The sequence below is a fragment of the Antechinus flavipes genome, chromosome 2, assembly GCF_016432865.1.
Source record: "Antechinus flavipes isolate AdamAnt ecotype Samford, QLD, Australia chromosome 2, AdamAnt_v2, whole genome shotgun sequence".
In the NCBI taxonomy this organism is placed as follows: Eukaryota; Metazoa; Chordata; class Mammalia; order Dasyuromorphia; family Dasyuridae; genus Antechinus; species Antechinus flavipes.
This window is the reverse complement of record NC_067399.1, coordinates 474,140,585-474,157,794: the sequence shown is the minus strand read 5'-3', so window position 1 is coordinate 474,157,794 and position 17,210 is coordinate 474,140,585. Positions and strand designations below refer to the sequence as shown.

The following is a 17,210-nucleotide window of genomic DNA, read 5'->3' as shown; positions in this document are numbered from 1 at the left end:
TAAGCAAGTATAATCACAGACACAACACAGCTTTCACTTAGTTTTTTTTTTTTCCTACTGAGCAGAATCTTTGTGAATGTTTTATTGTCTATCTACTATGAAGAAGGAAATGAAAACATTAGTGCTGTAACAATGTAACAGGTAATCATGGGGATCATGGGCCTTAAGCCAGGGATGTGATGAGGAGGAAGCTTAGGAAAATCACAGCATTCCCTGTGGCAATGAGAATATGCCAACATTCATTGCGTATATAATGACAAAGAACAATTTAGTTCAAAATGTCCAGATCTTCCCCCACTTAAAAAAAGGCAGGGGGGCGGGGGGGAGGAAGAGGGGAAATCTTTGAAAGTTAAAGACAGGCAGACAAAGGACATCAAGAAACTCAAAGAAGAAAAAACAGATCACAGGGAAGAGAAAAGAGCAGACAACATAAATCAAGAAGACTACCTAGATTTTGTCTCAGGTTTAGTCAAATGTCAGCGTGACATTAGGAAAAGCAATGTCCGAGGGAATGAAGAACGTGCTAGTGACGATAAGGTTGGTGAGTATAGCTAACATGAGCTGGGCGGTTTTAAGGAGCTAGGGTACACAACTGGCTTAGCCTGGTTCGCCTGAAGGAGAAGGCCCGCTAGGCAAAAGAAATTGAAAAGCAGATGAAGACTCGGGGAAAGGTAAAGCAGGGATGTGGCCTGAACACCCCCTTCGCTCTCTATGCTCCCTTTTCTCCAAAAGCTCAAGCTCTAACAAGGAAGGCAGGGTACATACCAATAAAACAATGGCAACATGGAGGTAGAATTCTTTTCTGTTTCTCAAATATGCTTCATGTATGCTTTCCCATATCCATGCCTTTGATTCAACAATACCCTATGAATGGAATGGTCTACTTTCCTTCCTCTTTTTCACTTGTTTCTATCTGTTCTTTAAACTACAATTCAAGTGCTACCTTCTACCCAAAGTCTTTCCTGATTGGTAACACAACTTCAGAGCAAAGGTTGTTAACTGATTTTTTCCCCCAATGATTCCTTTGGTAGTCTGATGTAGCCTATTAAATCCTTCTCAAAATAATGCTTTTAAATGTATAAAATAAAATGCACAGGATTACAAAGGAAACTAAGTATTAAGGTATCCCAAAAGGCTTATAGCAGCTTTAAGCTAATTGAATAAAGACTTCTGGGATACCCTCTATGAGGGGTGGGGGTGGGAATGGGTGAAAAAAAAACAAATTGAAAGATACTATACTAAGAACCCTAGCCCTAAGACATATGTAATCCTTCGTTTTGTACTTTGCTGATGTTACTTATTAAATAAATATTTGTTATAATTATCTCAGTATGCCATATCTCTTCCCTAGACTCTAAGCTTTACAAGCATAGCAATAGTATCTTATCTAACAAAATAAAGAAAAAGGATCAAAATATAGTGGAAAGAGGGGTGGATATGGAGTTACAATCCTTCTGGATTCCAAATTCCTCAACTGAAAAATAAGTAGATTGAACTAGATGGTCTCTAAGACTCCTTCCAACTCTAATCTAGGATCCTAAGATTCCATGAATACCAATAATAATAATATTTGATATTTACATCAGAAGGTTACCAACTGCTGTATCTTTATGGTCTTTTCTCAGCACACTTGCCCTTTGACATGACAACACTGATCACCTTCTCTTCATGGATCATTCTCCTTTCTAGGTTTTTGTGACATTGGCCTCTCCTGATTCACTTTTAACTGATCTTTCCCATTCCTTTTTGCTGATTCTTCATCCATGTCAATTCTACCATGAGCCTCAGTTTCCTCATGTAAAACAGGGTTATCTTATAGGGTTGGTGCTTTGTGGGCTTTAAGACACTACACAAATACAAATATAAAGTTTATATTTATTAAACATAAACTCTGTAATGGCACCATGACAGCTGCACATTGGTGCTCCTTTCTTCGGAAAGCACTGGCCAGGGAGAGCCACGGTAATCTTCAGATTGGTTGGTAGTGAAGAGAGGGAAGAAGTATGGAAACAGAAGGAGCATCAGGCTTGGCGGTAGAATTGCGCCTGCACAGGACAGGAGATGGGAGAGGGGGAAGGAGAACTTGAGGAGCTGATGGACCGCTGGGGAAAAGGACTGTCTGCCCTGAGATGGGCATTTGTGCCACTTCTGCTGAGGATGCATTCAGCTCAATTAAATAGGTATTTGTTGACCTTATTGATAACCCTAACTCTATATTAAGTTGGATGGGGGAGACCCTGTACAGTGTGATCTTTCCCCAGAGGGGCTGGGTTATCAAGACACCTTCATATGCCATAGAGCATCATTCTATACTATCTAATATAGAGAAAAGTTCCACATAATTAGGATGTAGTCACGAAAGCATGGCATATTGGGAAATTACTAGATTTAGTCAGAAGACCTGAGTTTTATGCCTTCCTTTTGTAACCTTGTAGAAGTCATGGCCACTTTCAGAGCCTCAGTAACGTGAGGGGGGTTGGATGGTGAGGTGATCATTACAATCTCTTGCAGGTCGACCATTCTGATTCTGGGAAGCAATATAAAATCAGTCAGAGAGGTGTAAGCAACATTGCCTGAAATTATCAAGGAAATTAAATTGTTGACAGCCCTGGACTAGATTTTGATGAAACTAAGATAAAAAATGACAATGCCCTTGGCCATCATGATTCTGTTGAAAGGAAGAGTATATGATATGTATGTAGATAAATGTAATGCTATTTTAAAGTGTGAATGGGGTCAAGAGAGAGATCCTAATATGTGCTAGGAATATTTGAGAAGGGAAAGGACCTTTTTAATTGGAAGTCTTAAGGAAGAAATAAGAGAAATCTCTTGAGCCTTAAATAACAATACATAGGATTCAAACTGGGACTCAAAAAGGAGGCTAAAATGTATATAAGTGAAAAAGGGAAAGAATGGCATTCCAAATAGGCTGAATGATGTGATCAGAAGCATGGAGGTGGGAAATAAATATGATGTGTGCAAGAAACCAGAAAGCGATAGATTTAGCTGAAGTAAAAGATTTCAGTTGGGAAAGCAGAAAAGAGAAAATTGGGGAGAAAGTGTGGACCTCTTCTCATAGAGGACTGAACACCAAAGAGAGTAATTTGAACTTGGAACTATCTGGACATGAGGTGGTAATTTCCAGAGAAGAGTCTTTCCTTCAAGAGAGAAGGAAGTTATATGTTCATATGTTTTGTAGATTTGGATTTGGGTTGTGTGAAAGGTGGAAAGAAAAATTGTCTACATTATCTTTTGGTAATTTACTAATTTCAGAGACCATGAAGGTCTGATTTTTTATTCACTTTCTAACAAGAAACATTGGGGCCACTGAAGTGAGGATTATTAAGGGCTCTGTATTCAAGTCATTTTCCATTTTCATAGGAATTGGTTATTCAGGATAAACATGTTTCTTATCTTTTTCTATTTTTACTTAAATTGCCTTGCATATTTGAAGACAATTTGTTACAAATTAATTCTGTTTAAAATAATAAGTTAAATGTAAAATTGTTGAATTTGAGAGTTGCAAGAAAAAACAAGATGTGAATTTTAAAATGTTGGAAAGACATGACTATTATTGAAATATAATTGGAAAATACATTTTATATATTTGGTGGCCAGTTTGTCCATGATTAAAGCCTTGTTAATTGTAGTAATATTTGGAATTGTAGTGTTATTTAGTAATATTTAAAATCAGATAATTTAAAATAATCTTTGAACATGTTATTGAAAACATATGATATGAGATTGATAAGAAATCAAACTTATCTAATACCTCATAGTATAGCAAAGGCTTGTGTCATAGCAACTCTGATTATCAAATGCCTGACTATACCAGGGATCTTATGAGTCAGAGTTAGGTCACTTTTAGAACTTTTTAGGCATCTGTAACATACAGCTAAGCAAAGTCACTCTGTAGCAAATTTAGGGGCAATATATTTTAGGTACCTGGTGCCAAGTGCTGTCCTACTACGATCAGCCCTGTTTCACACTGCCAGAGCAAAGATGACTCTCCTAGACTACCTTCAGGGACAAAATGCCCCTCAGCCACAAAGAGGGACCAAATACAAGGGCAACTTGTTAAACAGGTAATTAATCAACAGCTTGAGATCAGATGTGTTTCTGAAGAAGTTCAAAGAGGTTGAAAATCAAAAGGAAAATAAGCAACATCATTATGGTAGTGACAAGGCAGTTGGTGACAGAAGCAGCTAAGCTTCCCCAAAGGAGAAGGACACAAAATTCATCTTGCTTAGGAAAACAGGCTATTATTATCCTTAGCCAAACAGTGCTTGAGAGAAAGGCCCAAGAAAGAGAGAGAGATGGAACTGGTCAAAACAGGAAAAAGGTCCTCAAGAACAAATTTCATCTCTACCCAGCTTGTAGGAATTTAGGAAACAAGCCAGCGCCCCCTTCTAAGGCCCACTCTTGGTGTCCTTCAATTGAGCTATCACAGAGCAAGGAAGAAAGCACTGAGACAATTTATCAAACAGCTTCAAGAGCCTGAGGATAGCTCAGTCTACTTCAGGTAGATTTAATGAGAAAAAAGGATGGGTCACTGGAAATGGGGCAAGATCATGAAAACAGAGGTTGGTAACAACCAAAGGGAAAAAGAACTGGACATTGTTCAGTGAACCAACTAGACAAGTATATCTACTATGGGCAGAGGCAGTTATACCTAAGGAATACCAGGACTAATAAGCCCCCCCAAACCAGCAAATGGCAGGGCAGGGAACCAGGCAGATGAGAAATGGGAAGAAGACTGGCAGCACAAAATGATATAGCAGAGATGTAGAGAGAGAGAGAGAGCAGAAAAGAGAAAAAAGAGGGGGAAAAAAAATCAATGAAGAGTTTGGCCCGTGGGTGGGGAAAGAAATATATCCTCATACAACAAAGATTTCAGAACCCTTCATACCACTAACTGCTGTGGAGCTCTGACTGCCTGAGTGAGCATTTCAGTACTAATGGCTGTAAACACACTTGTCCAGGCCACAAGCATGTATCCCCTACCATGAACTTTTGTTGAGTACAAAGCTATACTCAAAGAAGAGACATAATAAAGTGCCATCCTGAGACAGAGCAAGCAAAGGGAGCAAGGGGATGGCCTAGCCCCCAAATCAGCCAGGAGTATCTTAGACCATGAAGCCCGTTTCTATTCACATAGTGAAAATCTATTTTTATGGAGTACATTTCCTGCCTGGTAAAGAATTAAATGATGTTTCAGAGTCAGTATGTAAGCTTTGACTGCCATTTAATATATTCTAACGAATTGATATCAGTTAAACATTTATCATTCTCCTACTATGTGTCAAGCATAGTGCTAAGTGCTGTGGATACAAAGAAAGGCAAAAACAAAAAGCAGTTCCTGCCCTCAAAGAGCTCAGGATCCAACAGGGAGAGACAACATGCAAATTAATTATGTACTAACAAGCTATATACAGGATAAACTGGAAATAATCCACAGAAAGAAGATGTGAGAATCAAGGGACCTTGAGAAAGGCTTCTGTTGGAAGATAAGGCTTTAACTAGGACTTGAAGGAAAGCAGAGAATGATGATGAGATGAAGATCAAGAGGGAGAACATTTCAGGCCTAGGGACAGATAGAAAGAATGTCTACATCCAGGAAATGGAGTATAGGAATAAAGAGGCCAATGTCACTGTTGTACAGAGTGCACGGAGTTGGAGGGTTGGGTGTAAGGTATAAAAAGACTAAAAGAGGAAAGGCAGGTTGTGAGGGAATCTGAGCCCTAAACGTCTGATTCCAGAGGGAGCCATGGAAATTTCTCAGTGGACAGGCAGGATGTGACGGAGTCAAATGTGCCCTGTAGGAAAGCATTTTCACATCTCAGTGAAGGACAGATAGGAATGAGAAGAGACTTGAGGCAGGTCCACCAGTAGGCTCTTTCACTGGTTTAGGCATGAGAGACAGGGGTATTCACCTGTGGATGAAGACAGAAGGGGACACATGCAAGCCATGTTACCTTTATGTTATAAAGGTAACACAGATTGTTTTATTTTCATCATTTTCAAGCAGAAGTCTTTTTCAATAAAATTTAAGTTCAAGTTCTAATTTTTCCCCCATCCCATATCCTTGTTTTCTCTCCTGAAAACATAAAATTTCTGCCATCTTTGCAGAATGTTTTACTGAGTGTATGAGAGGGAGCAGCCCATGAAAGCAGGCTTAGAACATCGTTCCATGAAGGTGGGATGCAATTGACTTGGGGTTCTCTCAAGGAAACAGTTCAACCTGGGAAGAGTTCTTTGAAGTTGGTGACTTTAAGGAATGCCACTGTTTCAAGAGCCAGGGAAGCTCTGGCTTTTTTTATAGATAGGAAAAATCAGCTTGTCAATGCCCTTCCCTCTAAATAAAGTTAAGGACTAAGGAGAATGCTGAGAATCCTAAATCTGGCACTGAAAAGGAGAGAGGAGAGGGCACACAAGGGTCAAGATATGGAACACAGTGTCCAAAAAGTCTCTTCTATCCAGATCCAGAAGGAGTGATGTTAGTCACCTCCCAACAAATGTTTATTAGGTGCTTCTAAAGTGCTAGGAACTGCATCAAGCACTGGAGAAGATTAAAGTCAGAAATGGAGGGTGTGGCTTTGAATCTCAGTTCAGTTTATATGAGGCACTCCTCTGTGCCTCAGTTTCCTCATTGGTAATGTGGTGAGGAAATCAACATTCTCTTAATCATTGGGAGAAAGTAGCACATATTTATGAGCTCATAACCTTTCTTCTGATAACATTTCCTTCCATCTCTAAATTGTATGATTACTCTCTACTTTCCAAGCCAAGCCAAGAACAAAGGCAATAAATAGGCAAGGGATGGAGTGGGAGGCATTCCTTCTGCAGAGTGCCCTTCCCAAGGCAGTTTGCCACACTAAACTAAGGGCTGACCTACCACCTAGATCTTTCAAAGGGTCACACTCCTCACTGACAACCAAAGGGAAGCTCTCAGAGGAGCAGTAGAGAAGGTGGGAAAAAACACAGGAGGCCAGCCCAGCCCTCCAGGAAAAACAATCCGTTCTCTCTGTCTGACGTCAAAAAATCTGTTCTCTTTGCAGAGATGCCAGGGGAGAAGTTGGCATGAGTCATTGCAAGCAGATTCTTTTTAGATATAAATGAGAAACAACAACTTCAGGGGGCCCACCTCCCCTGCCACACTAGGAGTCTGTGCTTTCTGGCCAGGTATGGGGGAAGGGCAGACCTTCCCTCAGACCTCCCTCAAAGGAGAGGCCAGCCCAGAAGTCTGCACATGGGTTATGTGTGCACATTTCCTCCATCACCAATAAGCCAGATCAAGTAAAAATAACAAGCTGAGAGGAGAAGCAGGCAAGCTTGAATGCCAAGCAGGCTTCCTGAGCTGGCATATCAATGAATTGGGTTAATCAGGGAGAAGTGAAGAGACACACAAACTGCATTAGGGAAATTCCCAGGAGGAAACTGGAGATTTGTAAGATGAAAAGAAGCGAGTGTGATATTCACTTCTCCCCCGCTCCAATCTTTTTTATCATTGGGAGAAAGTGATACATATTTATGAGCTCATAATCCTTCCTAATCATCCCTACATCACATACAAGGCACATAAATTCACACAGCTCATACTTATAAATAATTATAAGTTATTTTTTCTGTCACTAACTTACTTCACCAAAAATATTGCTTATGACATTACAACTCAGTGTGTATGAGGGTGGTTTTTGTGTGGCAGTGTAGTGGGTGTAGGATGTCACATTATCATCTTCCCTAAAGGCCAGTGTTGATGAAAAAGCAGCCCCATCACTGCTAGGACATTCTTAGCTTGCCTTCTGTGGCTGCCTCGTCAACACACTAATGTGAAGACCCCAATCTGACTCCAAAGCTGTAGCCGAAATTACCCAACAGCATATACCTTCCTCCACTCTGATACTGATGTCCTTGGCTTCCTTTATATCCCAACTAAGATCCTACCTCCTTCCCCAATTCTTCTTAATACCAGTGCCTTTCCTCTTTTAATCAATTCCTATTTATCCTCTATACTGCTTGCTTTATATATATTTGTTTATATGTTGTTAGATTGTAAGTCCTTGGGAACAGGGCTGCCTTTTTGTCTCTTTGTAGCCTCAGCATTTACCATAATATCAGTCACTTAGTAGGTACTTAATAAATGTCTATGGATTGAGTTCAATCTGGTCAGAGGGCAAAGAGCAGACAGAAGAGTAGCAGTTTCTGAGGAGCAAACAAACAGAGACAATAACACCTGTCCAGCAGCTTGCCTTTGGTCACCAGATAAATGACAAAACTGGTAGAAGCCATGGAATCAAAAGGATTGGGTCCTACATATTTGTTCTGTTCTGTTCCGGCTCTGTTCCAGGTCCCTGACTGACCCCTGAGGCTGGTTTTCCATCTAGGAAAGGGAAGAAGGTAAAAGTAACCCACTACAAGTGAAACATTCACTCTAAGCCTTTGGAGCTGTCTGAAGCAACATGCAGAGGTGGTTTTAACACAAGAAAAAGCTGTGTGGGGCAAAATTTCAGTAAGGTTCCATTCTACATAAAATAGTAAAACTGTAAACATTCATTAAGGATGCTATCTCAACTGAACTCTTAACAGGGCTCCTCACCAGGCGCATCCCCAAATATAAATACACAAGTGAGCACACACACACACACACACACACACACACACGTGCGTGCATTCCAGGTGCTTACAAACAGCTGGTAGCCTACCACAGGGCTAAAATTGTTAACACCCAAGAACATATTTTAATATTTTGTTTTCCCAGAATAAGACATCTAAACAGTCTGTATAAGGTAAAGGAATACCTTACTTCCAGGAGTGACACATGGAGGGTCCTGGAAAGAAAAGGAAGAAGGCCAGAGGGTACTGTGTGGCTCAAACTACAGCCTGTTACAGGAGGGAAAGCAAAATCAATTACTGGCATCCCCTCCTGCTGTGAGAAACAGCAAAAGGCAGAAGGGAGACTTAAGTCACAAATACGGAACATCATATCACAAACTGAGCCCACTCAGGTGGTGGGGAAGAAGGAAAGCTTCTTCCCTCAAGGTCTTTGAATTGAGCAAGCTCCCTGGTCACTGCCACCATCATTAGCCCACCATCTACACACATCTAGGAAAGGGAATCTCTGTTATACAAAAACAATTATTTGTACATTTTCCCCACTATTTCCAGCTTACATCTAAAAGGCCAGGAAATGAAAGAGGGGGAATCATTAATTGTTGTTTGTGTAAAGTCTGATCTATAATGCAAGTTTTCTCTATGTCCTGTAGCCACCTCCTTCTCATTGGTACAACACAAATTGTCCCATGCTGCACAGATATTCAATAAATATTGAACTATGGATAACACTTATTCACATAGCCTTGACCCTCAAATCTTAAAATGGAAACTTGTTTTCAAGTTCTATCCAATATGTATTTCTCAAGATTCTGTTTTATTCAAAGGATTGGTTTTGTCATCATAAGGGAGGATAAGGAGAAGAAAAAAAAAAAAAAAAGACATTGAGTTCTTTGTATTTCAGAAGTTTCCAATCTAGTTAAGGACAAGATTTGTGAATAAATCTTTAAAAATTAAATAATTCAAAACTAATAAAAATGCTATATGGAATAAACTTAGGAAAGTTATTCAGGAACTTTCTAGAACCAGTCTTAATGTCATTTATTCCTTAACTCCACCTTATGACCTAGATGGACAAGAAACTACTTTCTCAAATGAATTTCTTCTTTAAAGGTTATCAATGAATTCTTAATTGTTTCATTGAAGGTTCTTTTTTTGGTCATGGGTCATCCTGAACTTCACGTTTTTATGCTTTTGACTCTGTTAACCTTCTTGTACAGAATTCTTCAAACACTGTATTCTGCTAGTTCCCCTACTAGCTTTATGACCACTCCTGATTCCTTTTCTTAAATGCCTTGTCTTTCTCCTTTAACTCTTTAAAGTTGGCTGTGAAAAGGGACACATTCTTAGATCTCTGCAATTCTCTCAATACATCCTCTTCTTCAGTGAGATCCTTTACTCCCCAAGCTTTGACCCTTAGCACTACAAAAAAATGATTCTGAAACCTAGATATCCTGTACTAATTTAGCTCCAATTAACTTTCCACATCTATCAGTCACTACTTTGATTCCTATATTCTCTCTAAATACTCTAAATATAATCCAGTTTCCTGTCTCTGTAACTCTATTCATTCTGTTTCCTTTGCCTGAAATTGATGACCAGAGTAGTTTCCCCAAGTGCTCAATGATATTTATTAAATGAAACAGAAAAGACAGATCAAGGAGGGTTGAGATCTACTTGCTGAAGGTGAGACCTGAATTTAATCTTAATGGATAAATAGATTTATCCAAATATTTGAGAAATAGCATGAGCCTAAACATGTATACATGAGAATACATGCAGATAATGCCTAAAGAAGAATGGGAAACTCACTTGGATAAGTAAGGTGAAGCTATTCTATGGGTCTTGAATCTCAGACTGAAGAGTTTAGACTTCATCTAGTAAGCAGCAGGGAGTCACTTAATGTTTGTAAGCAGAGAAAACAACATGAACAAAGTTATGCAGAAAGAAAATACTGGCAGAGTATGTAGGCTCTCAAATCGAGACTAAAGACAAGGATACCAATTAAGTGGTTCTTTCAAGAATCCTGTGTGTGTGTGTGTGTGTGTGTGTGTGTGTGTGTGCGTGTGCGTGTGTGTGTGTGTGTGTGTGTGTGTGTGACAGAGACAGAGACTGAAACAGAAAGGGAGAAGAGGAAGGCAGATGGGGGAGAGAGGTAAAGATAGGAGGAAAAGAGAGAAATGAAAGAAAATATAGATGATGTAAAAACAAAGAATATCAATTAAGAATTTAATTTTTAAAAACATAATCTAGGCAAGAAGAAAAGGTCATCTAGACACTGGACTGTGGGAGAGGGATGAAAATGGGGCTCAAAGAACATACACCAAAAGTAGAGAATCAAGTGTTTCAAGGAAAATGAATCTTCTCTACTAGTGTTCATTAAATACTGAGTGTCACGTACTTGCTTAGGTTAGAACAAAGTAGAAGCACAGTGTTTTTCCTTTAAACTAAAACTTGAAAGGCTTTCTGGCAGCCAATTTTTCTGAACATTTTCTAAACATACTAAAGCAAGCTTGTTCTAAAAAAAAATCTTTCTGGTTTTAACAACTAATTTGTAGTTAAGGAAACACTTGTAAGAAAACTTAATTGGATAGAACATAATGATTCATTAAGATGTGCAAAACCCCCCATGACCCCTCACCAATCTGTATTCCCCTCTCCCCCTACCCCCAATCCTAACCCAGGTATTAACTTACTGGCTGATGCCTTCAAAGGAAGCCTCCCGGCAGACACTGCCACTGTCCGTATTAACACCACGCTGAGAGGGAGGAGAAGACAAAAGAGAGCCATCTTTGTCAGTACAAGCTCCAAGTCATCTTAACTTCTGGATTTCCAAAATTTTGATTACTCAGCCCACACAAGCACCACAAAGAGTGAGCAGGATGATACACTAACAAAGGCTTCATCCTTCCTGTTCCCCAAAAGTTGAAACTATTTAACTGAATAACTTTAAATTCTGGTTTTGTTTACTTTCTCCTCTCATCTCACATGAGTGAAAATGATGCAAAACCACAAAGGCCTACAGCACTTTGGGGAAGGGAAAGGTAAGACAACACAACAGATGTGCCAGGATCCTTCATAAAAGTCTCCCCTTGTGAGTCAATAAGGGCAACTGTCAGCTAATGGCTAGGCAGTTCACTAACTAAAGGAGGGAGAAAAGAAAGGTCTGAGGATTCTAAATCTCCAGCCATGGATGACAAATCTAGTTTCCCTTTATTCTGCACACACAAATCCCATTAACATTAATAGATTCCAGAGAGTACTGTCAATATAGTCCATCTATAAGATAAGAAATCTTATACATGACAAGCATTTAATACTGTAAATTCATCAAGATGTACTATTTCCTTTTCCCTCCCCAGTGATAGAGAAACTCTGGAAGGAACAAAAGAAGTAAAAAAGAGAAAAAACAAGTAGTGATTCAGAGGTAAAAATGAGTCATTGTTAGATTAGCAAGAAATTTTAAAATAATGTCTATTCCCCAAGAAACTGTCTGATTTTACTCCACAAATAGAACACATTAAAACAATTCTTTGCCCCATAATCATCCAATATAACTTCTCTGCTGAGCAGTCAAAACAACAGTTCAACAGAGACACCTTGCCAGATGTGTTATTAAAAAAAAAATAAGAAAAAATGTTTCTGTAAAGATCAACTAATGAAGAAGAAAAAAATCTTCTGGGCAAATAAAGTGAGATGCATTTTTCTATTTTAAAAATTAGGACTTCAAGAAATTCCACTGATATAAAATGGTAGATTACTTCAAGTGGAAATTCAAACCAAGGTTTTCCCACATCACAGTCCTAATACAATCATCAACCACCTTTATTAAATCCCTTCTGGACATATGATAGTTACAAATGTTAAAGGAAGATGTTGAGGCAACTGACCTTCAGAGCCTTACTCTGCTGAAACGTTCAGTTCAAAATATATCTTCTTTATCAAAGAAAATTCAAAATGGACAAAGTATAATGGGTTTATGTTGATGTTCCTTTTAATTTCCCCTAAGAATTGCAGGGGGGAAGTAAAGTAAAAAATAACTGAAACTCTAATGTTTAAACATTTTAAAATATGAAATATTGGGGTTAGAAGGGATTTAAGTCTATCATTTTCCAAATGGGGAAATTAGACAGAGAATGGCTTGCCCATGGCCACAAAATGGATTAACATCAGAGCAAGGACTACATCTCACACTTCCTGAGCCTCAATCCCATCATGCTTTTGCCATGAAATTTAGCCCAGTGCATCTTTGCTGGTGCTTTATTTGCTGTACTTGTCAGTACTCTCTTCTTGTTCCAGCTTTTCTCTTTTAATAAGGTGGCATCTCTGTGTTCTACTAGTCAGACACACTTGGAAGCTGTCATATGGCATATTGAAGAGATAGCCAACAGGGTGTCCTCACTCCAAGATCCTCAAATAGTTACAATGGAATGAGATTTCCACAAGTTATTGATGAGATTTAATTAAATGGTGAAGAAATTCATTAAATATTCATTCTTTTTGTTATTTTTTTTGCACTTCACTACTATATGACTTACCTACACAGAGAAAGGTTTACAATTCATTAACCTCTGTGGCAAACCAACACCAGCCACCAAAAAGTCTCTGAAAAAAACAAGCATCACTTACCAGAGTGAGAAGAACCGATGGATTCAATGAAGCCAAGATTTTGGCTATCTAAAATTTAGAATGGAAAATTGCAATTTGTTATTAGAATTTATTAAAAAGACATGATGCAAGCACCCTAGAAGCAAACAGTTACCAAGGCCACCCACAGAAGTCACAAGTTTCCTGTTAGGCAATTAAAAGCAAATTGGTCTGAAAAAGATTCTCTTCGGTTTCATCGTTCCCTTCTTTCCTAGATACTAGGAACCACGATCATTTAGAAGAGAAACAAAACAAAACAATAACAACAAAAAAAAAAAAAAAAAAAAAAAAACAGATCCACCCTAGGGATATGTGTTAACAGCAGTGTGTCTTGTAGACTTGTCATGATCTGTCTCCATTTACCATCACGTAATAATTTCTAACAATTACAGTAGTTGAAACAAAAGGAGGTAATAGCATTTGGGGATTACATCTGCTATTGTCCTTGGGAAAGAGAGCGGGGACAGGAGATAACAAATGTGTAGGCTAATGGATTTTTCTCTCCAAGATGACTATCAGGACACAGAAGTCAAGAATAATGCAAGAGAAATGTGGCCATTACCATGCTGCCCAATAAAGCTGGCGCAGGACAATGCTCCTCTCTGACACAGCTGTAAGCTGTATGTTTGTTGTTCAGTGCAGTGGATCATCTTTTATTGATTACAACTGCTTGAGTGGACCCCAGTTACCTCTGGGGGCAATGAAGCATTTCCAAGCCTATGCTGACTCCAGTCCTCTATCATTTCCATTGAGACCCATTAGCAGCTCACAGTCATCAGCATATTCTGTTCTCATGCCACAAAAAATTAAAGGAACACAATGCTATATCTCGTCCACTAAACACTGAGGTCTTTCACCTAACAGCTCATCAATGTCAACCTGGACCTCTCATTTCCATAGGCCAGCGGTCCCTTGGGACCTCTTAACTTTTATGAAACCTTGCCCACTAAATGCCCTTGCTTTCCTTCAAATAGTAGCCAGTGTTTTCAAGCAGACTATCTTTTGTGACAATTTAAGGGGAAAAGAGACAAACACAGTATGGGCAAAATGCCTTGTGGGTTCACTGCTCCATTTTGAGAGTGTGCAACCACTTCCCAGTAGCACCAGACCAAAGTTCTCAACCAGGCCGTTTGCTACTCCAATGGTACTCCTTCTGTGGGAATGGTGATTAAGTAACCTTTGTTGCACTAATGACAGATACAAGGTCAGTGATTTTGAACTGATCAGCCATACATGGAGGACAAGGTCTCTGAATGAGTGATATTTTTTCCCCCAGAAAACTAGTTTTAGCATTCTCTTTAAAGAGCCAAAAACATTTTGAAAAAAAATGACCATTGTAAGGTAAATTCTCTTTTTTATAACCTACCTCTTGCCTTATTGGACAGTGAGTATTAACTGAATGTAATTTAACCTTTTCTTAATGATTCAGTCATTATTATGAGCATAAATTATTGTCCTATGACAATTATGAGCTGTGATACATACAGAGATATCCTTGGTGTCTGAGAAGAAGGACAGTTTGTTCTTACCCTAAATCATATATGTTTCGAGTTTTCTTGGTCTGTTAGATTTTTCTCTTTCTTCCCTTGATGTCAACTGTGACTTATGCTTATGCTCTGCATCCATTATAACTTGAGAACAAGTTATAGCACATGATGTACCTTATTTAGTAGTATTTTTTGGCTATTTTTATCTTCTTATTTTCTCAGAGGAAAGCAAATAACTATAAAACAAGGGAAAGAAGTCTGGGTTTGGAGTCAGAAGATTTGAATTCTAATCCAAGTTCAGCCACTTACTACTCATGTCGCCTTAGACAAGTTACTTTCTGGGTTTCAGTTTCCTTATTTGTAAAGTTAAGGAGTTAGATTAGATGGGCTCTAAATTTCCTTCCAGATTTAAAGCCTATGAACTTAAAATTATTTACTATTACTATATTTTACTATTACTATTACTAATTACTACTATTACTAAATTTCACAGACAATACTAAGCTAATAAGCCTTAATGAGGTATTCATATAGTCAAAAGGCATTTATTAATACATACCCAGTACTACATGCTACTGTATATACAATATACTGTATTACAATACAACACAACACAAAAGGAACACAGCTCCTGCCTTCAATAAACTTAAATTCTATAAGGAGCGAGTAAAGATGGGGGTCGAGGAGAGTGTCATGATACAACATGTTCACAGATAGCTATAAAATATATACAAAGCCACTGAGAGGAAAGCAAAGTACTAACATTTTTCAAATTAAATACCAGGAGCTCTGAGATAGCTATTTTTGTTACCTTTCAAGGTTCTTTTCAATTTTTTTCACATTTGTGGATATCTTACAGTTAATAGAAAATGCTTTGAATGTGACCACTGGATGCAATTTTATTAGAAAGTTCTTTCTTACATACATCCAAGAGGAAATTCATAGAGCTTCCTGTCATCCTGGGATATGCTAACAGTTGGAGGCACACAAAATCCAACTGAGCCAATTGAAGGGTAATATTCCTGCCTCTCTCCACCATCCATTCTTCTTTTGATTGTCTTGATCATAAATAACTATTCATTCTAGGGATGAATGAAGTATTATTCCAAATTCCCACAGCTTAGGAATCTGTTTTCCTGTCCTGTCTCCCAAGGGAGTTAAAATAGCAAAAGGGTAAGAGATTTTACAGACTCCATCTCATTTCATGTGGAATTGACTCTTTTTTGTATACTCTCAAGAGACAGTTGAGGTAGGTGGACTAGACAGGTTAAGGTAAGGCTCCTTTCTGTTTACTTTAGTCTACTCAATAAATCCTTCTTGGGAGCTAAGACACAAAGGATGCTGTTAAAAATGAAAACTGGCCCCTGGCATTAAGCCTCTAAGTTCACCATTCAGGAGTCCTTCTTTCTTATAGCAAAGAATGCCTCTATTTTTACTGAAAAGCACTGGAATTGGAAACCAATTTGTTGGAATTTTGTACTCCCTCCTTCCCCTTTTTAATGAATTTTTTTTTCATCTTGAAATAAAAATGCCAGTCAGTGGTTGAGTAGGGTATTGCACAGAGATGGACTCAACAGAGATCACAGAAATAAATCACTGGCAGCATCAGGTATAAACACCAGGATTCCAGTTCCTAAGGCACCTAGTATTAGCCAACAGACCACGTATCCTTTAAGGTTTAAGAGAGAGGACACACTAATATCTGGGGCTTCAAAGGACACTGATGTTAAGATGTATCTTACCAGAGCAGAAACAAAATGTGAAAAGAGTGTCCATGTGGCTAGCATTGGAGCAGCAACAAGTCACAATTCAAATTCAGTGGGTTCCTTACTGCCTTGGATGCTTAAACAGATTGTAGATAACTGGCAAGATACCTTGTTTCAAGCATGCAAATAATTTTTGAAATTATTTTAGATGTTCCAATCAAGGATGTTAAAATGACAGGTCATATCCATATTAATACAATACCTAATCATTATTAGATACCACAAAGAGCATGGTGCCTAAAGATATAGGAAAAGCAGGATTTATTCAGAGCTGGGCACTGTGGGAGACCTGGGAAAGAAGATATAATATTTTGGGAAAATAAGAAGATAAAAATAGCCAAAAAATACTACTAGGCAAGGTACATCATGTGCTAAAACTAAATGAGACCGTATTCCAAAAGGATGAGAAAAAACATATTTTAATTATAATAATCATAATGCTAACATTTATATAGTATCTTAATGTTTACAAAGTACTTTACATATATTATCTCACTTGGTCACTCTAACAGATAGTTGCTATTACTGTTTTCATTTTACCAATGAGGAAATTAAGGCAGAGATAGGTTAAGTGACTTGTCCAGGATCAGTAGTCAGGTCAGTAAGAGAAGGCTTCAGGAAGAGAGAAATTCTAACCAAGTGTTCCAGGATTTAGAGAGACACTAAAAAGGAAGGAGGTCTTTAAGTGCAAGGAGAAATA

The 17,210-nt window shown here is 38.4% G+C and overlaps 1 protein-coding gene across 1 annotated transcript in view; it reads right to left on the bottom strand.

The window, feature by feature from the left end:
• Nucleotides 1-17,210, bottom strand: part of PEPD (peptidase D) — a 255,845-nt gene that overhangs the window by 183,689 nt on the left and 54,946 nt on the right. The window contains exons 5-6 of the mRNA XM_051979735.1: nucleotides 13,240-13,287; nucleotides 11,307-11,368 (exon numbers count right to left, since the gene is read on the bottom strand). Coding sequence (XP_051835695.1) covers nucleotides 11,307-11,368; nucleotides 13,240-13,287 — 110 coding nt within the window. The remainder of the gene's footprint in view (nucleotides 1-11,306; nucleotides 11,369-13,239; nucleotides 13,288-17,210) is intronic.